The 22752-nt window shown below is 38.8% G+C and overlaps 1 protein-coding gene across 2 annotated transcripts in view; it reads left to right on the top strand.

Moving 5' to 3' along the window:
* The window catches only part of diaph1 (diaphanous related formin 1), a 100545-nt gene that overhangs the window by 23448 nt on the left and 54345 nt on the right, over window positions 1-22752 (top strand). For both annotated transcript variants that reach the window (XM_016678478.1, XM_007565792.2), the window contains 14 exons: window positions 1531-1664; window positions 2290-2373; window positions 2462-2534; window positions 3134-3273; window positions 3499-3604; window positions 3803-3913; window positions 4117-4235; window positions 5413-5529; window positions 9602-9717; window positions 12085-12149; window positions 14209-14388; window positions 16773-17309; window positions 18488-18602; window positions 18738-18746. In XM_016678478.1, coding sequence (XP_016533964.1) covers window positions 1531-1664; window positions 2290-2373; window positions 2462-2534; window positions 3134-3273; window positions 3499-3604; window positions 3803-3913; window positions 4117-4235; window positions 5413-5529; window positions 9602-9717; window positions 12085-12149; window positions 14209-14388; window positions 16773-17309; window positions 18488-18602; window positions 18738-18746 — 1906 coding nt within the window. The remainder of the gene's footprint in view (window positions 1-1530; window positions 1665-2289; window positions 2374-2461; window positions 2535-3133; window positions 3274-3498; window positions 3605-3802; window positions 3914-4116; window positions 4236-5412; window positions 5530-9601; window positions 9718-12084; window positions 12150-14208; window positions 14389-16772; window positions 17310-18487; window positions 18603-18737; window positions 18747-22752) is intronic.

The following is a 22752-nucleotide window of genomic DNA, read 5'->3' as shown; positions in this document are numbered from 1 at the left end:
AAACCTATCGACCTCATTTTAATTATCAGCTTTATCGTCTCTTCCTGCCTGTTTTTTTTCTATTGATGACACTGAATGAAAAAAGGCTCATAAAGCTCTTCACTGACCCTCCCTTCCTCATTTCCTTAGTGTAATGTCCAGCGCACACGACACGAGTTGTCAGCCCATTTTCAAAACCTGAGACCACACATTAGCCGACAGAAATCCTAGGCATAACTGTTCGATTGGGTTCGAACCGTTATGCCTAGTATTCCGACTTCTAGGCAGAATACTAGGCATGTGGTGTCCAGCCACATGGGGCCAAGATAATGGCTACAAGTCCAGTTATTTTAAAATCAGGCATTAATTAATGCTTTACTAGAATCTACCTGTGATGCATGTGGCTAGAGTCAGCGTAAAGTCATGACTGAATGAAAATCATTATAACCTATTTATGTCACGTTAAAGAACAGCTGAAAACGTAACGGGTTTATCAACTGCGGTAGCAATTTGGCTCCAACTCCTCCCCTTGTCATTTCTATATTCTTTGCACGAAATCTTGAATAAACATTAATGCTGTTTCCACATATCATCTCCAAAGTCTGCTGGACTTCGGGTTACTGTCAGCTGTTTGGGATTCCCCTTGTAATTTCCCCTCAGAAAGCATGGAGGAGAATCCGCGCTTTCTGATTGGCTACCTGTCACATTCAGGTCAAGCTCCCACTCGGGAAAACCCCTGATTTAGATCAGAACGGCCACAACGATCTACTGTAACCCACCACATACTGCAGGATGATCGGTTACGAAATCACCAGCGACAATCTTATATCGCCGTATTATATAAGGGGATTGTCGTAAGGGGAAAATAGGGGTAAAAAAATTGTGTAGTGTGAACTAAGGTAGTCGGATGTGCCCATCTTCTCTATTTAAATCTAGTGATTACTGAAGGGCAATACAGTATACAGACTTCATAATCTGCACTCTTTTGGTTGAATGCAGTATTTATTTCCACTTCGGCTTTATGTTGTTTAGCTTTTATTCAAGTACATTTTTTGTTAATGGAGACTGAGAATCCATTTTATTTTTGTTTTTGGTTGTTTATCAGTTCCAGTGTTATGTGTTCTTTTCAAAAAAGTGTATCTATCTATGGCAGGACATTGCATGCATTATTACATCATTTCCATTAAATCAGTGTCAAAAGGTCTTGAAACAATATTATCGTTTATCGCAATCATTTTTTAGACAGTCGCTCAGCAAAATTTGTTATCGTGACAGGCCTACTTGGAATGCTTTTCAAAGCTGAGACGTTTTTGTTTATACAAAATCAAAGGAAAACTGTTGACACTTCTGGGATTTCATTGTGATTAAATCACTTTATATAAATAAATTTGGACTTAGATCCTGGTGGGGAAAATTCAGATGTCAAAGCAGCACAAACTAGCAAAGTGCAGAGAAAAGAGTAAAATAGCATAAATAAGAATAGGATTAACTCTAACTAATACGTTTTAAATTACAAATACTTTAAAATGTATTATTTGATGTGTTTTTCAGGGACAAGACCAAAGGGAGAGGTCCAAGTCAGCAGTAATGTACATCCAGGAGATAAAGATGGAGTACAGAGATCCACAGCAGCTGCTTACCTGCCTGGAGTCCTTGAGAGTCTCACTCAATAACAACCCTGTCAGGTAAAGAATACAAAATGAAAGGAATTTGGCCCTTTTTCCCTTCAAACTAGAGGCTTCATTAAGTTACATTTCAAATAAGTTAACCTATACTACATGTGTTGGGAATCTCATCTTTATCTTATGTGATAAAATAATCTGAAGTGGTGAACATTTTATGGTGTCAAACACTCTTTGAATGCAGTGATGGCCTGAAGTCCTTTGTAGGTTTTCTTGGACACCTTTTTGTCTTTTCTGGTCATGTCCTTTTTGTTTTGCTGCAGCTGACGCTAGTTTGAGGGGTTTTATGTTCTGTTCGTTTTCCCCACTGGAAAAAATGAGGCTCAGTCAGGCTGAGATTAGACTGTTGACTTATCTATGCAACTTCTTTTGTTTTGTTTTGGTGAGATTGTTATGATTGTCCTGTGTTGTAAGTCAAAGATCTATTGCTTTCTGGTACCTTTGAATCAATCCAGCTCATTAGTCTTGATTGTGTGTTAAATGTTTTTTTTTTTTTTTTTTGGATAAGGTTTTTATTTGTACATCGAGTTTCAGAAATGACTTCAAATATATCTGAAAACTTCAAATGGTATATACTGAAAAAGAAAATAAAAGCAATTCTATCTTTTATTCATCTTTTCACTTTAAGTTGGGTGCAGAATTTTGGAGATGAAGGCCTCATGCTGCTTTTGTCGCTACTGAAACGACTTCAAGACGAGAAGGACGAAAACTCGTAAGTCACAGAAATCAGTTGAGCAAAGTGTGCTTTTTATGGAATCGACTGTATTTTGTAATACATTTCTGTCTATATTCTGTTTTAGCCAAGCTAGAAATATGGGATACAAATGTCAACATGAGATCATTCGCTGTCTGAAGGCCTTCATGAATAACATGGTAAGAAAACTGAAATTCATTGGTAGATTAGAGGTTTTTTTTCTTTAAACCAGAGGATATTTGCTTTATTTGACATGAGTACTTGTTTTTCTTTTCGTTTTTTTTTAAATGTATGTAGTATACGATTCATACCACTAGAGGGCAACGTGACCACTATTTCAGGTGTCACTGATTATTGTTTTGATTTTCAAAGTAAATCTTAATTCTAATGACCTGAATCTGAAAAGAAGCAGAAGATTTAAGATTGTTGTAAAATAAACGTATGCACTCTAAATATATTGAAGTATATTTAAGGGCTGGCATTATTGTGCAGCCCTTTTTAAGTTCTACTATATACTCAAGATAAAGTAGTATTTCTAATAATGTTTTAAAATCAGACATGCTCTTTTTAGTGTAGTTAATTTCCTGTATAATTTATATTGCCTAATGAAAATAGCCTTTGATTATTAGAAACTTGGGAGTGTTCCTTTTTTTTTTCTTTTTATAAGAATGTTTTTATTCCTCTGTATCAAAGTAAATATTGCTTGATGAGTGTTGTAGGCTGAAAATCCCATAAATCCATTCTGAAATATGTCTTTTGCTCTTTATCTTTCTATTAGTATGGTATAAAATCCATGTTGGGGACGGAGGATGGGATTCGTCTCCTGGTCAGAGCCTTGAACTACAAGGTGCCCAACATGATGGTGGATGCTGCCAAGCTACTTTCTGCCATCTGTATTTTGGATCATCCTGACAACCTGTGAGGATAAATAAATTAAGTGCTAACATGTTGTGACTCAGTCGAGCTTAGTGAAGTGATAGTTATCATTTTAGGCCTGATTTAAATGTTCCTTCTACTATAATTTGTAGACTAGTGTGACAGTCATTAAATCATGCAACAACACAGTTGTTTTTGGGGGGCGGGGGGTTTATGTGTGTATTATTAGTTATTGGATAATGGAAATAAATCTTTCTCTTTTCCAAGTCATGACCGTGTTTTAGAGGCCATTACAGAGGAAGCTGAAAAACAGGATGCTGAGAGATTTCAGCCTCTTATAGATGGGATGCAGAGTAACCAAATTGCTCTTAAGGTATGCAGTCTGTTTTACGTCTGGACCAGACCAGACCAAGAACTAAGAAAGATATTTATTTAATCTGTTATACTTCTGTTTGATTAAAGGTGGCATTGTTCATTAACAGTACTTGATATAGTCTGTCATGTAAAAGGCAAATGTTTTTACATTAAACAGTTTTCTTAATGTAAAGCTAACTTGAAGTGTCTTTTGCAGAGTGGATGTATGCAGCTGATCAACGCCCTAATCAGCCGGGCAGAGGAACTGGACTTTAGAATCCATATTCGTTCTGAACTCTTAAGACTGGGACTTAGACAACACCTGAGTGTAAGTCATTAGGAAATCTATCGGAGTGCATTATATACCTGCTCATATTGATGCTTTTGCTGTAGAGTCACTGATGGATTCTTCTGGTTAAAGAAAAAATCTCAGCTGTCTAAGCTGAAAGATGTTTCACTGCGACACACCTCCTGCCATTCTCCTCGGAGTGCTTTCATCTCTCTCCTTCCATCCCATCCTGATCACTGCAGGAGATCCGGAGGATAGAAAATGAGGAGCTACAGGTGCAACTCAATGTGTTTGATGAGCAGGCCGAAGATGACTCGGACGACCTTAGAGGACGTCTTGAAGACATCCGCATAGAAATGGAATATCCTTTCAATAGGCCTTTGTTGAACACTCCACTCACATTACTTACTTTACAAGATAAAGAAAATTTGAGTATTTTCCCCCTATATTATTATGATGCATTCTTTGAATTTTTCTGTTCACACAACCCTTAAAATGTGGTTAGCAAAATATATCTGTATTATGAACACTTTTTGAAAGACATGCCCATAGTATGACTGACTGCATATTAGCTTATGCTTTTAAATTTGGATTCTTTGCTATTTTCCTTATTCCATTTCTGGTTGACAACAGTTATAAAGTCAATATTTTTCATACACAACACAGTCCCGTTACTCACTCTGTTGCTTTGTTTTTGTTTATTTCTGGCAAATTCAATTTTGTGAACATAATCATATTAGCTGTGGTAAAGTCACAGTCAGCAAATAACCCAACCACTGGAGTTTTCTTAAAATAGCTCTAAATTATCTCCGTATTAGTCATACAGTCTAGCACCCCACAAGCACAATTATTTTTAAAACGTGCCTAATTTTAAATTCTCTTTCACAGCACTGGGTAAATTAGTGCACTGCCTACAGTGCACAATAACAAATGCACTACACCAAATGGAGTGTTGATGGTTGCTGTTACATAGTGCACAGTTATCTAAAATAGCCCAATAAAGAATACTGAGGTTTGAGAACCTGATTAGTTATTCTGACTGGATGACAATTTTTTTTATCACCATTATGTTTTTCCCCCTGTATTAAATAAATGGGACAGTTGTGAGATAAATTATTACAAAGGATTAAACTAAATGTATTTCACTGCTTTTGACTTGCAGTTGCTGGTTTTAAACACCAGGTGTCTCCCAGGTGTTACTGCAATCCTGTCTGCTTTGCACAAAGCAGCTCTGCTGGTCCCTAAACGCATTTCAAATCCATTAGAACAGCTTTTCAAATGACTTTTATAATAATGTATACATTTGCATATATACATACTATTATATAGTTACTTATCTGATGTAATTTTTTATTTTAGTATTACTGTTTGTCTCTGATCATCCAACCTCGGTATTGTTCAGTTTGCAGCAATTATTTGTTTTTACTGTACAAATCTTTCTATCAGATTGTTTATTAATGATATATTCTCAGTATACATTTGATGTATTTTTTAACATCCTCTGTCTGATGTATTCATTGAGCCTTAACTTGCTTCAATGATGTGAGGGAAGTGTTTGACATCTTATTCAACACAGTGAAGGATTCCAAGGCTGAAAGTCACTTCCTGTCCCTGATGCAACACCTGCTCCTGATCCGTAATGATTATTTGGCCAGGTATTCCACATTAATACACAAAACACACTGATACACATTTATTCTGTCAAAGGTAGCTGCTGCTTCCATATTCACGTGTTGCATTTGACACAATTTTGCATTTATTTACCTTTAATTTATAGTGACTCACTTTGTCATTTATTGTGTCTTTGTATTTGGGACTGAATTGGAACAGTCAACTCTTTCTTTTGCAGACATTTTGTCACTGTAAACTGATGAAAAGAGAAAACCACCATTATGGAAAACATTGGATTTATTTTTCTTATAAATGTCAATGACTTTTTATGTAATAAAAAAGTACCCACTATTACATAATTTTGAAGGTGAGGTAAATAAACAGCTAAAAAAAATTTATATTATGAATAAATATTTTACTCCAGGATTGCCTTGTATTTAGCTCTGGATTCCCATCAACTTTTACTGGCTTATCCTGTTCCTGTTGAGGAAAAACAAAATGGCACCGTGATGGTTTATTACAGTTTTCCACAGTTCTTATTATCTTAAAGTGGGCTAAAAGGTATTTTATGTTCTCTCATTTTTCACAAAGGTAAGATTTGTGGAGTTCACACTAGTAGTTGTCTTGCAGAGAGTCCTGAGCTCTTCATGTTTGCAGCTCCTCCAGAGTAAATATGTGCCTCTTGGCCATTCCTATGACTGATGCTCTCCTTGCTCGGACCATCAGTCAGGTGGATGGCCAAGAAATCTTTTTGATCATCCAAGAGTCATCTTGCTCTGTGTTTTCAGAGGATTGAGCAGTGCTCTGAGAGATGGTCAAAGCTTTGGATATTGTTCTATCCTGGATTAAGCTTCTTCACACCTTCATCTGTGAAGTTCTGCTGTGTTTCTTAGTCTTTCTGAAGCTATTTGTTCAAACTACTGTATTTGTTCTGAGATGAAATCATCCACAGGTGTACTGACTGAGTGTTCAAGACAATCAGTTGGATTTTAGGGATATAAGCAGGTCCAGAACAGAATAATTATGCACACCACATCTCAGATTATTTGGTCAGTATATTCCCCCCCCCACTTCACAAGTATGTACCACTTTATGTTGATTTACTACTCAAAGGGAGTAACTAAGATTTTTCTGTTTTGATCTGACAATCGTTGATTAGAGCTGATCAAGGGAAAATCACCCATTTTTAATCTTTGGCCGATTAACTGCTCTATCTCTATAATTGGAGCAGAAAAGCTCTGTAGAGATAATGAGAATGCACAGTTCAAAAGCTTAAAAGATAATGACGGGTGTACGGTTTTAAAATAAATCAAGCATACCAGAAACTGTAGTCCTTTGCTTTTAACGTGAGCAATTTACAAATAAAAGAAAAAATACAATCATAACACTACACTGAGCACCAATGAAACATGGCAATATTGTTGTCCCCTTATAACAAATACAATCTGCCTTGGACCATAATAATCAGGAGTCTCTAGTAAATCTTTCACATCACTAGTTTGTTTATCGGCAAAAATAAATGTAACAAAAACACCCATTGTTTCATGCATTAGATAATGAGAACAAAGTAAGAGCAAATGCAGCATTTGAGTTGTGGGTTAATGTTAACATGAAAGTAAAACTTGGAGAACATTATTGCCAATGCATTCAAATCTGATCAACGGTAGCTTTTGCAGCAGATAACAGGCCTGCTAATTGGTATAATTTGATAAAATGTAGAACTTTTGCTAAATGTTTCACAGCCAATGAAATAAAAATAAAACATAATAATAAAAAAATATATTTTTAACCATAGATTATAAGAACCAAAGTGCTTCTTATGGCCCAAGAGCTGCAGGTTGCAGAGACCTGCTGTGGAGAAACAATGGAGCATTGTCAAAGGAAGATGCTGATGTTTGTACTAAACAGTACAAACATCAGCAGGACTTTTAAAGCAACCTGGGTTTCCTTATCTCTCTCAGCACAGGACTGGCTGATCATATCTATGCCTTGCAAAAATTATGCTTTATTCATACACAAGGAACCCTGAGGAAGTGCTGCATTCAGGCACTGTACAATATATTGACAGGTTATTCAGAGGGTCAACATTTCTAAATTGAAATCATTTTTTTCCCAGAGAATTTGAGTTTTGGTTTGATTTTAAGCAGTAGACTATCAAAATAAACAAAAATAAGCATCAGTTTACATTTTTTAAAAGTGAATTAGTAAAATAAATTACTTTTTTGGTGAAATAATTTAAAACACCTGGAGCCTAGTCTGCGTCAGTGCCTTTAAATCAAATGATTAACTGTTTGATTAGCATATCGGCGCATAAAGCTTAGAAAAATAACTCATCGTTTACATAATGAACAGCATGTTTTTATAGACTAAGTGAGGCTGTGGACAACAGAAATAATCCGATGATGGTGCAGGCATAGCCAAGATAGAAGTCATTTCAAAAATATTTATTCCTCTTATTTTGATTCTCCTCACATCTCCCTTATTTCAGCAGTTTTCTCCATTTGCTGTTTGTTTTCTAGAGGGCCTTATCAAGACAGTGAAATTAATAAATGCAAAGAAGTCCAGTTTCATTTTAATGGAATTGAGCACCATCCACGCTTATCAGAAGAAATATGCTAATGTCTCGCCTGGTGTCCTCCAAAACCCCTTCGAGTGTGATTTAAGGGAAAGAAAGGGGAGAGAATGATTGAATGACAAAACCGTTGCAGAATCATATTAATATTTACTTAGCGTTGTGGATTTGTGTGTCCCTTATTAATTTAAAAAAATATTGGCAGCTGCATTCTTGGCATAAAAAATTATAAGTCTGCCTGCTTAAATGGATGTTTGCTCAGTGTCTTGACTGATGTAATAATGCAGACATACGATGGTCTATTTGGTCTATTTTTATCTCTTTACCAAGCAAATTTAAAAAAAAAAAACATCTCATCAGCTGATGTTTTTTTTTGTGTGTGTGTGTGTATGTGTAGCAAGTTTTTTTTTTTTCTTTTTTTTCCTTCTTTCTCCTCCTCCCCCCCATCAAGCTGATACACAATGGAGGTGGTCTGTAATGGACTCCAAAGAGATATTGAAAGTAAGAGGAGGAGAAAGGGCTTCACAGGGCACAAAGTACAGCTTTGTTAATACAGAGATGAAAGGAAAATGAAGGTGGAGACTGTGAGACAATAATGCAGAGAAAATTGAGAGCAGTGGTAAATTGCTACAAAGAGTACCTGCTGATTTGCTCCTTTCTTCAGTCATGGTTGGTTTCAGGCTCAAGTGGCGCAGAGGGGAGAGTGTAGTGGATAATTGTGCAATATATGCTTTATGTAGTTTTATGCACATGGTATATATTTGTAGTCTTTTAAAGGTTTAGTAGATGTACTTACAGAATTCAGTTTGTTCTGTACATGCTCTTTATGTAGTAAAATAAATAAACCCCTGGCCCACCACAATCTCCTACTTGTCATTTATAGTTGAAATGAATGTCCTCAAGATTATTAAGAATATCTCATTTTTAGAATAAAGTTCTTTTTTTCTTACAACACTAGATGTCTCTCTCGCTCCACGGATAAATCTCAACTTTGGGGAGGGCAAAAAAAAAAAGAAAAAACACACCTAAAGTATAGTGAAGTAGTGAAATAAGCTTAAGACAAAAGCAAAGTGAGAGAGCAGAGTACAGAGACGGAATAAATAGTGTTGAGTTTTTGAATCTGGCAGCGTCTAATGGGGTCGAAGAATAAGGCACCTCTGAAATTGAGTGTCTGTGTAAAGCTGGTTTGATCAGACGTTTGACGCTGGACACAAACCAGCAAGCGCTCGCACGAGCAGTTGCACACAATCAATCTTTGTGACAAGAAACTCAAACTGCCCTGCTCGCACAGACATCCAATCTCAGTTTCAAAGACAGAGTAGCAGAGGATGTGTGCTCACACATTTTTTTTTTTTTTTTACCCGAGCAGGGTAACATCATTTGTCTTGCGCAAAGTCAGAGGCTCTGTTATTGACGAGTTGAAAATCTGTGCCATTTGCTTTATTTTGCACGTCAGGTTTGGGGGGGGGGGAAAGAAAGTGATGCTCCAAGAGAGTTTTGAAAATGTTTCTAATGATAAATTCATTTCTTCTTACTTCTAATAGGCCTCAGTACTACAAGCTGATAGATGAGTGCATTGCTCAGATTGTGCTTCACAAGAATGGGTCAGACCCTGACTTCAAGTGCCGCAAGCTCCATGTCGACATCGAAGGTTTGATAGGTGAGTTATTGGATCAGAACATGTCAGCCTTCAAGGATTTTTCATCCTTTTAAATGCCACCTTCAAGCTTTTCCACCTACTTCTGTACTTGAATGCACCTTCACTCTTTGAACACAGAATGCCAATAGATGAAAAGAAAAATCGGTACAAACTGTTGGTCATATTTGACTTGCAGGAATGAAAAGAGTGAAATTTAATTCAGTCAAAACTGGTTTGCATGTGAAGTCGAATATATCATTAGTAAAACCACAAGGTGGAGCCAGAGAGGGAAGTACAGATATAGTCAGAATGGTTCTACAGGTTTTAACAGCACAAATAAGTTGTATGAAACACATTTTTTATGAAACGAAAGATTAAAAACGGCCTCTTTCCTTCCGTGCAACTCCGAAATCAGCTTGCTGCTGGATGGTAGCTTGAATACTCTGCTGGGGAATGCATAAATAAAACAAGCCAGCAGTGCCCATCTTCATTTGTCTGCAGGGCACACCATCTCTTCCAGCTGCAGGCATGACACACACTTTTTTTTTTTCTGGGAATCAAAGTATTAGGACTGATTTATGGTGTGTCAAAACCACTTTGTAGAACTCGCTTCCTTGGATGTTTTTACCAGATCCAAATAGCTATTCTGAAAGATAAACGGAAAAGCGTTTCCAGCGATGAAGGTGATGCTTTATCATTAAAGTGGGGGCATTAAGTGTCTTCAGGGTGAAATGTATGCTGTCCCACACGGTTTACTGATTGAAAAGCTCCACAAATAGCTTAGCAACTGAAAAAAAAAAAAAAAAACCCAAACCCTTAAGGTTTCTACCAGTTTCTTATGACTGACAACCTGGTCAGTCACAATATGAAGTAGGAAGAAATGACTGTCAGCTTTTAGAAGAGACAGAAATGGTTGGACACAGACCTTAATCCGCCATCAGAAAGGTGTCGGGGGAAGGGATTAAAGTCGACTTTGTGATTGCCACTGATCCGTGAGATCCGTTTCATGTCACTCTCCATTGAATACAAATACCAGATGTGGGTTTCTCCCCTGTAAAATAATCGTTCCTGGGAGAAGCCGTGAACACTTGTCTAAATACAGAATTTTATTTTATTTTTTTCTTCCGCTTGAGTGGCAGTTGTTAAAGATCACTGCCAGCAGATGGGGAAAAACAAAGCAAAATGCAGGTGCAGGCCATGTCTCATGAGTTCAATGCTCTTTATGGCAGGTCTCCGTTGCTCACTGCAGGAGACTCTAATTGCGCTGCTTCTAAATGCGTCCTGACACACGCGCGGGCTGGCTGGCCTCTTTTAAGCCTGTCAGAGTTATTATTGGTGGAAAGCAGCCCAATTCTGCCCTGCATGCATTATTTAGTGTTTTTCTTTGAACTCTGAAATTCAGCACAGTTTTTTTCCCCCCCTCCACATTCTGTCTCCCTCTGTGCTCTCTATTCAAAGTTTGTCCCATTTAGCCTAGCCACCATAAGAGACTCGCCCCCTCCGCTAAATCCATTTCACATCCAATAACCACGTAAACTCGTACACAAATACACCCTGAAATTGCATGGGGGTCGGTATATTATACATTTCTTTTTAATCGGGGAAGGTCTTGATCTCCGGTTTTTCCATTCAGTTTATCTTATTATAGAAAATCATTCTTTCCCATTTCATCTATTCCGATAGTGTATTTCTTTTATCTCATCTCTTATCTTTATGGTTCACTTTCTACTTAAGCGTGCACAGATTTTTGTAATTTTCTGTGAGCTTCACACAGCTTTCCGTTTGTACTTATCTGCATCGCTTCCCCCCAGTGCGACCACCCCACACCCCGCTCCCCACCCTGGGGCACCATAAGCTGCCTTTGATCTGGTGACATAGTGGCATTTATCTTCATATTAATTAGCTCCATCACCAGCTCTGAGCCACCTGTTGACCCTGCAATTATGCAGTAAAGGCATCCTGTTGGCCGTTCAGTGTCCTTCTCACCCTGTCCTCTGCCAAGACGCATATCTGATAATACATTACTCCCAGGGCAGAGATTTATTTTGCATGAAGGGAAAACAAAGGTGTGTGTGCTGAAGGCTTAAAAGGTAATGATATGTAAAAGCAGCATGCGACACAAAGCATCCTATTGTAATGAGATGCCTCTGCAATCGCCTCATGGATCTTGACTGCGAGTGTTGTGATAAAGGGGAAAAAATAGGAAGACAGATGGCTTGTATCCTTCTGTGAATTTATGTGAGTGCACAAACCCCGTACCACACTGAAGGGTACAATGGCTCCGAGGCGCGATGTGTGCAAGTGTGTTGTCAAAACCCTTATCTTATCTGTGACCACTCTTCTGGTTTCTCTCCCCTCCCCTTTTGTTTCCTCTGTTTCTGTCCAAAGACAACATGGTGGACAAGACCAAAGTGGAAGTCAGTGAGGCCAAAGCGACAGATCTCGAGAAGAAGGTACACACAAATCTACTTAATAGCAAAATAAGCCTTGCAGACACGGACACAAACAAAAGCAAGAACAAACTCATCAACTGAGAGAGAATAACGCGACCTTTAACCTAAAAGACGGTAAATAAAAAAAAATAAATAAATACTGTGAAAGTGTTCTTCAGTCTGACTCAGACATGTTTGAATTATAATGACTATAGGTTGGCTATCGTCAGGCTGACATGAGATGACAAATTACAAAAAGCGAGAAAGAGAGGTTGACTGAAAATGAGCATCCACTCTCCTGAAAGCCGCCCGACAGACGAGCGCACGCACGTGCTCACCCAGACACACAGGGGGGGTAAATGCCTTGATTGTGGCTCGTTGCCAGCCTGATGTTTCTGTCCTAGTGACAGGATAATTGCAAAGAGGGAGCTAAAAACTAGTCTTCATTCATAATACGCAGTTACATGTGGGATCATATCAATCGACGAGACACATCCACACTAGCAGGCGCGCCGTGACGTCTAATTGTCATGGACCACACATCATATTGGTGGTTGAGCATGATGGGGTAATTGCGAGCAGTCCCTTTTGGCAGGAATTAGGGATAAGGCTGTCAGGCTGCTGACAGCCAGAGTAACGGATCCGCTTTCTGCAAATTAAACAGCTGTGTTTGTGCCTGTGTCTTCATGTAGTTGTCTTTTTTTTTTTTAACATCATCCTGTTTGTCAGGTGTCTGAGGGAAAATGACTTGAAAATTGTGTTAAAGTGAGAAAATTAAAAATGCTGTAAGAAGTTTCACTTATGAGGGGGAAGGCGTTGGAAAAAACACTGAGTAGGGCGCTCATTTAAAAACACTGAAGCCTCCTCACTTTATAATTGACTGCAATTTTCGGAGTAAATTATACAATAAAACAGAAAAGCACTAGACTGCAAGAAATGTTCTCACAGGCTCAACAGAAATTGTCTCAACAGGTTTGAAATATGTAAGAACAGCTGCCTCTTCTGCTTGAGAGCACACTTGGCTCTTATTTGTAAAAAAACAAATGAAGAAAAATTAACACTTCTCATCCATTTTTTTGAATGAATTGTTTATAAATTTAGATTAAGTTTAAACTTGTATAGTATTGTTTTTGATTTTTAATCAGCCTTTGTTTTGCAAAAGTACTTCAACTCCTCTGCTTTTCACATAACGAGTCGCAACGACAAACTTCGGTGTATTTTGTTGGGATTTTTTGTGTTAGACCAACACCAAGTGAAACAAAGAGGTAAAATGGAAAGAAAATGATGCATGTTTTTGTTTTAAATTATGAATACAAATCTGAATCCTTTATTTTCAGCCCCGCCCCCTCTGAGTCAGTTTATAGAACCCCTTTGTACTACAATTAGTGCAGCATATGTTTGGAGGGGAAATACCTCCATCAGGTTTAGACTGAGATTTTTGTCCCTTCTTCTTTGCAAAATACCTCGGGTCTAAACACCAACTCCGTTTTGTTCTGGACTTTGACTTAGACATTTATTGCCATGGTTTTAGCTAAACCATTAATTTTCCTGCTGGGAGGTGAGTTTCATTAAAAAAAAAAAGCTTAAACTATTCAGTTTCCTCAACTTCCACCAATTTTGCTTATCTACAACACAACTCCCTAGAAAATAGATTAAGGTTTGTTGTTGTTACCCAACAAAGGTAAAAAGCGGCAGGAGTACTTTTGGAAAAGATTTTTGTAGTATAGTTTGTAGTGGAATGCTTTTTTTTTTTTTCTATCGGAGCCCATTGTTTTTAGAAACAAGCATAATTACAAACATTATTTAATTCATTAACCTTTTCTTAATCGTGTTTTCAAGTAGCAACCACATTATGATTAACACTTTGAACAGTCAGGATTCCTGTGCAGCACAGGGACCTCTGTGACCTTCTCTGAGTGTCATTGTGAAATTCAGGAGAACCAACGGCTCGCTGCTTTCCAGCTAACACCTCATCACAATACATACAAACACAACACTGAAAAGTTTAAGCTTTTCCCTCCTCTTTTTAAGTACACTAATTATTTGGTGTCTCTCCAACCATGACTAAAATACACATCAGCTGGAATCAGAGCTGACAGCGCGCCACGAGCTGCAGGTGGAGAAGAATAAACTGGAGAGTGATTATGACCAAAAGCTGCAGGACCTGAGCCAAGAAAAGGAACAGCTGGCCTGCACCAAACTGGAGCGAGAAAAGGAGAACCAGGGTCTGCAAGAACAGCTAAGCTCTTTGCAAAACCAGGTATACACAAACAGATAATCATGGTGGTATTTTCAATTGTCACTTGAATCACTGTTTTCGATTATATTGTGTGGATCATTAAGCTTCCGATGCATTTATGTTTGCAGTTCATATATTAAGCTGTACTTCTGTATTTTGTTAATCGTTCTAGTTATATAGTTGGATCAGCTACACCATGCTCTGGAAACATGGACAGAAAACTGCATGAAGGTGCAGAAAAAATGCAATCTTTCAATTCCCTACATTGAATCGCTGCCTAAAATTAGTGAACGCCCACTTTAAGACTGAAGCCCCTCGTGCTTCTTGAATTTAGGAAATGCCGCTGATGAATGGAAGAAAAATAAAAGGATATTGTGAGTGCGCCAAATTCTGCAGAGATTAGGGAACTTTATAAATAATAAAAAAGCGGGACATTCGGAGGGACTAAAAAGAGAAGGAAAAAAAAAAAACAGGATGGAGTCGGGACAAACATATTTTCTAAGGCCAAGATACACATGCAGTTTGTGTGTATTTGTGAATTCACTCATGGGGAGGCAAAGATGAGGATTGTTTAGCTGTCAGTGTCCTGCTGCCACACCAGCTGGACTCTGCCTCGTAGTGACAAACAAACTCACAAACACATCAAGTGACCCAGAACCGTCTGCCTCTGAGCACGTGTGCTCGTTAACTTTATGAAGATGTTTTTTGTGTGTGTGCCTGTGTGTGTCCGTCTGTCTGTCTGTCATTTGGACAGCCACCCAACTTCCAACATGAGCTTCATCCACAGAGGCTGATGCCAGCAGAGTCAACTTCTCATCAAACAAAGGCTCTAAACAAACACACACACACAGACAGTTGTCCAAAGCGTCACCAGCACCACGAGCCAGGCATCAAACAAGCTTCTCATACTAAGATGGCTCACGTTCTGTGTTTGAGGCGCTGCCGATGGAAGATTTCTTCACATGTAGAGATCTCTCGGTGTCCCCTCGTATGATGCTGTGCCCAGTTCTTCATCTGCTGCTGCACTAAGAAAGCCTGCCTCCGAGGCTCCCTGTGTCTGTTACTGTCTTCCTTTCAAAGTCCAAGGAAACAACACAGACAATTTGTTACACTGCTGCATGCAGACAGGGATCCACACACGTACATGCACGCACACACACAGTGTGTTCACTACAAATACAGGAGAACACATAGAGGAAATGAGCTTCTTGGTGCGTGCTAGCTCTAAATTGTGTGTGGTGTATCAATATTCCAAAAGCTAGTCTGCTTTTATTAGCTGACTGACTTTAATGACTTGGACAGTTTTCTCAAAATTTGGCACCAACTGATGTAAATACTGTAATCAGTACTTCAGTATGGAAATGAAAAATTCATTACACTCACTTCTCATTTAGAACTTTATCCTCGTCTTTCAAAACTTTTTTTCTTTGAATTCCTCTGTGGACTTAATTCCCTTCTGCTATCATTTTCTGTGTACTTTCCCCTGCATTCTCTTCTCGTTTCTTCCAAAACTAAATCTTTTTTAGGCCGTAATCACTAGCTCACTTCTTTAGTTATTTTCTTTCAGTTGGCTTCTGTTTTCCTTGGAAACACAATTTGGCAAGGGTGAAATTGAAAATGATGATTCAAGGGATTTCAGCACAAGCGTCGACCTCTTCCAGTTCTACAAAAAAGACTCCAAATATATCTAGAAATGTGGGGTCATGACTGGCTATGGATGCATTTAAAAAAATATATATTCATTTAAACCCCATCTTCATGTGGCACTTTGCCTTTGAACCCATTTTATAACAGGAGTGTTAACATTTTTTTATAGATATTTTTTGTTGCCTGTGTTCAAGACGGCAGACTTAGAAAATCTGAACTGTAGGCATGTTCCAGTTTATTTATTTATTTATTTTTTTTTATATGAAGTAAAGAAATGAGACAAATATGAATTGATGCACCTTTTGGGTTGCACTATGGCGCATCTTGACTTGGCTTTTTTGACTCCTCTTTTCAAAAGTCTTCCAAATCTGTCAGATTGTGAGGGCATCTGCTGTGCACAGATTTTAAATTAGATTCAGGCTTGATCTCTGATTGGGACCTTCCAAAACATCAGTCTTTTTCTGTTATGTTAAATAATATTGTAAAAAAATATATATAAAATGGATCTTGAACGTGCAACACCAAAGCTAAAACTAGCAGAAGTTGCACTGCTTAACCCGAATAACAGTCTAAAGCCAATAATATGTTGGGTTTACTTAAGACTTGGGCCTAAAAATTAAAGTTAATTAGTTGAGTCGGATGGGGCTCGGACTCTGCTTGCCGGCTCAGGCTTAGGTTTGATATTTCTTTTGATGTCTTTAGACTGGATCTAAACTCGAGTGTGACTAAATGTTCTTTTCCTGGTTCTTTACTTGCAGATTGAAAAGTTGTCGAAGGATCTGGAAGAAGCCAAAACGAAGGTGATTACGGTTACTGTTCCTGTGCCAACACCCGGTGTGCCACCTCCTCCACCCCTTCCAGGCCAGTCTGGTGTTGCACCTCCAACTGCGCCTATACCAGGCCACGCAGCTATACCTGGTCCAGTTCCTCCCCCTCCACCTCCTCCGCCTTTTCCTGGGATGCCAGGACCTCCACCTCCTCCGCCTTTTCCTGGGATGCCAGGACCTCCACCTCCTCCGCCTTTTCCCGGGATGCCAGGACCTCCACCTCCTCCGCCTTTACCTGGGATGCCAGGACCTCCACCTCCTCCGCCTCTCCCTGGCATGGGAGGACCACCACCTCCTCCACCCTTACCAGGTGGTCCTGGTATTCCTCCTCCACCACCAGGACCAGGTATGCCTCCACCCCCGCCAGGAAACTGGGGTCCTCCTGCACCACCTCCACTACCCTTTGGGCTCCAGCCTAAGACGGAATACAAGCCAGAGGTCCAGTTGAAGAGGGCTAACTGGAGTAAGGTCAGTGCTGACAAAAACAGTTAAAAATTAAATTTAGAATATTTGGCAACTTGTAGGTTGATTAACATGTATTTAAGCCACAGAGACTTGTAGAAATATCATTGTATGGCGTAACATTTATTCTTATGGGCGCCTCTGTACGAGTAAAATGTGAGCTTGGAGCTTTTCCAGTGAAATATTCACCAAAAGTAGCTTCCACGCATACGTGTATCTCATGACTATGTGCTTCATGTTCTTCAGCACCCTCTCCTCTATGATGGTTAAAACATCAAAACGTCTTTCTTTCTTTCTTTAGCCTAAAGCTACTGTTTAATGGCTAACGCAGACTTCATCAGCATTTACTCTCTCTCTTTCTCACTTCTCCTTTGTTGGGGTGGTACGAGGGTTTGACAAGGATGTCAAAGAAATTGCGTTTTAATAAGCCTCCTTCTTTTAACTGCACCACTGACAGATAATTAAATTGCGGCTAGAAAGGATGGTATTCTTTTGTAATTTAAATTGACTTTTTTTTTCTGGCTTGGGTGTCATCCTTTTTTTTTTTTTTTTCCTCCTGTGCATGCTCTCTTGCTTTCTTTCTTTCTCCTTCGACTCATTGCCATATCACATTTCTTTTGCCTCACTCGCCGTCTTTTCTGTCCTACACCCATCCCTGAGGCTTTGTCCATAATGAAAGGCCTGATATCTCTAAATTTACTACCCCTGCTTTCTCTTTCGTAATGGGCTTTTATTCTCTTGATAAGAATTTTGAGAAAGTGGAGGAGAGGGGGAAAAAAAAGCATGGTTAATTTTGACTTGTGTGAAAACATGCAGATAAAACTAAGGGGGAAAGGGATTTAGAAGTAAAAAGAAGTTGGTTATTTGAAACTTAAGCTGAAGTTCTTTTACACCATAATATGTACAATAATTACAGAACATGACTACATGCATCTTCTTCTCTCTTTCCTCTTTGTGTCCTTCATCCTCTCATACCATCATATTCCTACCAATTTCCTTTTGTTTCTATTGACTTCTTCATCTGTGGGTCTCATTGTTTGCCAGGTGTGCAGATAACCAAGTTTGGGGCTATTGAGCCAATTTGATGGAAAGATTATATAACAGCTGTGATACCTTTCCCCCCTATTCATGTCATGTTTCTTTGTTTTCCCTCTCCTGTACATCCTGACCTTTGTGTTTTTTAGATTGCAGCTGAAGACCTGAGTGAGAACAGTTTCTGGACCAAGGCCAATGAGGAACAATTTCAGAGCAATGAACTGTTTGCCAAACTCACGTTAACTTTCTCATCACAAACAAAGCGTAAGTTTTTATCTAGTGTGTAATATCTCATTGCTTTTTACATTGCATTTCTAAATATTAAAGAATGCTTTTTTTGTGTGTCTTTTTCTATGTAATTTCCACAATCCTCGATGCCTTTTCTTCTTCTTTCATCAGCCAAGGGTGGTAAGTGTATTGCACACTGATTTTTCACACATTTTCTCTTGCGCTTCTCTCTTTCTCTCATAAGCCGATGACGCAGCAGGACTCCACACTAACTTTTTCAACTGGTTGCACTAGTGTGTCTAACCTTTTCAATTAGGTCCAGCCAAATGTTCACATCTCCTTTATTTGCACCACAATACGTCTTTGAAACTCAGATTTTGGTAATTTCCAGTGCAGATTGACGGCAATGTAAATGGGAATTTAACAACATGAAGATTTTGTATCACGATACAAAGTCATCCTTTATGTATTCAATATTGAGAAAATATAACTGACTTTGTTTTTCACATTTTAGTATTTCCTTTGTCCCCAAATCACAAAAACGTTTTTAACACTTTTTAAAGTATAGCTACTAATGTCAACAAAATTTACTAAAATTAGCTTTATGAAGATGTTTGTGTATGTGCGTTTGTCATTTGGACATCAACTACCTTTCTTAGAATACATGGCAGTTGTAGGACAAATGGCAGTCCTTTCATTCAGATAAAAAGTTATATTTATTACTGTGAAATGCTACCATTAACAAGAGCAAAACGGAATATTGTCTCCAATCTGAGAAATTCTGGGACATTTAGTTTTTATTTTGATAGAAATTTTGTTTTGTCAGAAACATGAAATCGTTGACAATATGCCTGGACTGTGGCACTCTGAGGTATAGAAAAAATAATCTATTTTTCTGTGTGTGCGTTTTCTTGACATTATCATTGAAAGTTATCAAAACTTCAAACCTCAACAGAGAAGGAGATATAGCCAGCAGCATAATCAGCCAAGACAGGAGCGGAAATGACAGCTGCAGACTTTCTCATATGGACATAATCAGCCATAGTTGTTAATCTGACGATATTAGCGTCACTGTCTATTGTCATGGAAACCATCTTGGTAAATGGACTGAACTTATATAGGCACTTTTCCAATCATTTTGACCACTCAAAGCGCTTTACACTGGAGTCACATTCACCCATTTGCACTCACAAACGCACACACATTTTTACACTGATACGCAGATCGGTGGGCAGCTTGTGGTTAGGCACCCAGGGGCACATCAACATGTGACAAGAGCGAGCTGAAATCGAACCTACATCGTTCCGATCACCAGACTGCTTTACCCACAGAACCACAGTTCTTAGTTTTTAGTCAGTCATGTTAGCACTTCAATCATGCTTAGTGTAACAATGCTTGTGCATTTGTCTTCAAGCAGTAACTGCACCAACTAAAGCAGTTTCAGAGAGCCTGAAACCTGAGCCAGATGAGCGTTAAAACACGGCAACATCTTAGTTGAGGATAATCTTAGATGATTGTAATGGTATTAATAATTTTAACACAATCGTCCGACCCGCTTTCTAAGCAAAAACTCAAAAAAATTTGACCTACACTTTTTTAAATAGTATTCTACTTGCACCCTAGTATGTATGCAAGCTATTTTGTTTCTTGCTTTTTTTGTTATTGTTTTGCAAGGTGAGGAAAATGCTTTATCATTAAAGAATTTCAAAATGAAAAACACTATTACAGCTTTGTGAAAAATGTATTGAAAATATGTTTCAGCAATTTTTTAAAATGTAATTTGTTACATATTGCCTCTCCCTAAAACATGCTGAGTATCTCGTGTGTCACCTGGTTTGTTTCACAGGTCTCTTATTAATTTTTCTTTTTAACCGATTAGTATTAGCACTAGAATAAATCTAACAGTCTGGTAAAAGTTAGAGATAAACTAGACAATTTTTAATTCTAAATAGTCTGAAGATTTGTGCTTTAAAATGTAATTTTGACCAAAAAAAAATAAATTGTGCACAGTTTGTAGCTATGTTGATTTGCAGCAAGAAGACGCCAGTCTGGGGTGTTCCTGGATGGTGTTTGCATGAGCTCACTGCTAACTGATTTAGCTTTAGCAGCAGACAGAAGAAGTGGAGGCTGGGGACATAACTTCAGTTTCTTTGTACAGGAAATCTTACTAGTCATACTAGAGCAAACAAAAGAAAACAATTTGCACTTCACATATTTTTACTTACCTTTACAGGGTTGTTATTTGGAAAGGGCAAATCAAAACGATGTTGACCTCAACTTAATTACATGCCCTTCCCACTGTGGACCATTTTCTCATTGCACTCGTGGCTTGAGCTGGGACAATCACTACTTGGGCATATTTGGAGCACATCAATGCAGGTAGACGCAGACAATGGGACGACAGTATAGGAAGGGATAAGAAGAAGGTCACTGATGTCCTTTGACGACTCACCAGCTGTCCTGGCACAAAATGCTGACACACACACACACACACACACACCTGTCCACTCCTCTCACCTTGTCCCGGTGTCACTGAGCCTTCTGCTCCAACTCCTCCATATTCAAATTATATCCCGGACATCAGGAGCTCCCAGGCAGTGTGTATGCAATTTTATCTCACCTTCAGTCTCAATACTCATCACACACACACACTCGGGTCATATACATAAACAGTAGTGTGCATGCACAAGACGGCTTACGCTAGCTTTTGATGTCAGTTAAATGTCAGAGCTGGCAGCTGTCCCATCTGCATCCATCTGTATATCAAATCCTTACGTCGGCCTGCCACTCCATAATATGACCTCCTCTACACTCCATTTGGCCCATGCTCCCATGAATCCTTTTTTTATTGGCTGAGACAGCCGCCTGTTCCGTATGATGTCTAATAACCTTTTCCAAGCGCTGTATATAAAGACACCATGGCCTTTTCATAGCCTCACACCTGTCTGCTGGTGGGGATGAAAATGGGGTGGGTAACGGTAGTAGGGGGTGCACAGGTAGGCGTTATTGATTTTCCTTGCATATTTTTAGCATGCTGAAACTGAGTAGTTTTGATTAAAACATTCTTATGTGCAAGGTCTTTTGTTTTTGCGAGGCCGATTGTGTTCAAGTCTCTAAAAGTCTTTTTTGTGAATATGTCTGTATTAGTTGCTGCTGTATAAAGTATCTGAAGCACAGATGCCACTAAGCTCCCACTCTGCTCAAACTGTGTTCCTTTGCCCATCATTCTGTTAAAAACAGCTGAAGGCCTGTTATATCCCCCCCAGAGCTCCCTCTCACTTCCAGAAGCTCTCTTTCACTCTTTCCATTGTGCTTTTTTTTTTTTCTTTTGCTCCTTTTGTGCTGCTCATTCCCCAGTCTCCTTGAAAAGCAAACTGAGATCACACAAAGTCTTTGCTGACCCACTCTGACCCTTCCTCCTCCTCTTCATCAGTTGCCCGGCAGCTGGATGAGCAAGCGCACACAGCCACACAAAAAAATAGACATGCAGCATGGGTAATATGCTCAGGGCACGGTCAGAAGTGTCGACCTCTGCTGCTTAGTTGAAGACCAGACAACTGATGGAGGGAGACACTCATCCTCTGGCTGCACAGAGCTCCTGTAGTCACAGTTAAACAGTTTCACATATCACAATTGTGTGTGCCAGAATTTTTCTAAAACTATTAGCAATTTATAGCTGTAGTAATTGTGTCCATGGTAAGGATTCCTCCTACACTTGAGCTTATTTCAACACCGGCCTTCATCACCATAATGATGAGCTGTTCACCTTCTGCTTCTTCAGTTAGTGAATCTCATACAGTCTGCTCCATTTTAATTGCTCCAGTCTGCCTTCCTTTGCTGTTTCTGCAAATCCCTCACCCCAGGTCTTCCATTCTTTTTTTTTTCCTTTTAATTTCATCTGACCTTATCAGTGTCAAGTTTTTTTTTTCATTGATTTGGTTCTGTTCTGCACCCTTAGCAATTATTGGAGATGCTCAGCTGGGTATAAAGTGCTGTAAGTTGTTGCTGTATTTACCAGGGGTTGGAATGATCTTTTTCACTAAGCGGTAATTTATCATTTATATACATCTCGCAGATTTATTCACAAATTTTTTATCATCACACCCATCTCTAACTTTTTTAAATATTAAAACGTTAGTTTATCCTGCTTTTTTTCATCATGTTTCTTGGAGATGCCCAATAGACC

Source organism: Poecilia formosa, unplaced genomic scaffold (assembly GCF_000485575.1).
Source record: "Poecilia formosa unplaced genomic scaffold, Poecilia_formosa-5.1.2 Scaffold183, whole genome shotgun sequence".
Classification (NCBI taxonomy): domain Eukaryota; kingdom Metazoa; phylum Chordata; class Actinopteri; order Cyprinodontiformes; family Poeciliidae; genus Poecilia; species Poecilia formosa.
Note: the sequence above shows the minus strand (reverse complement) of the source record. Positions and strands in the feature narration are given on the sequence as shown.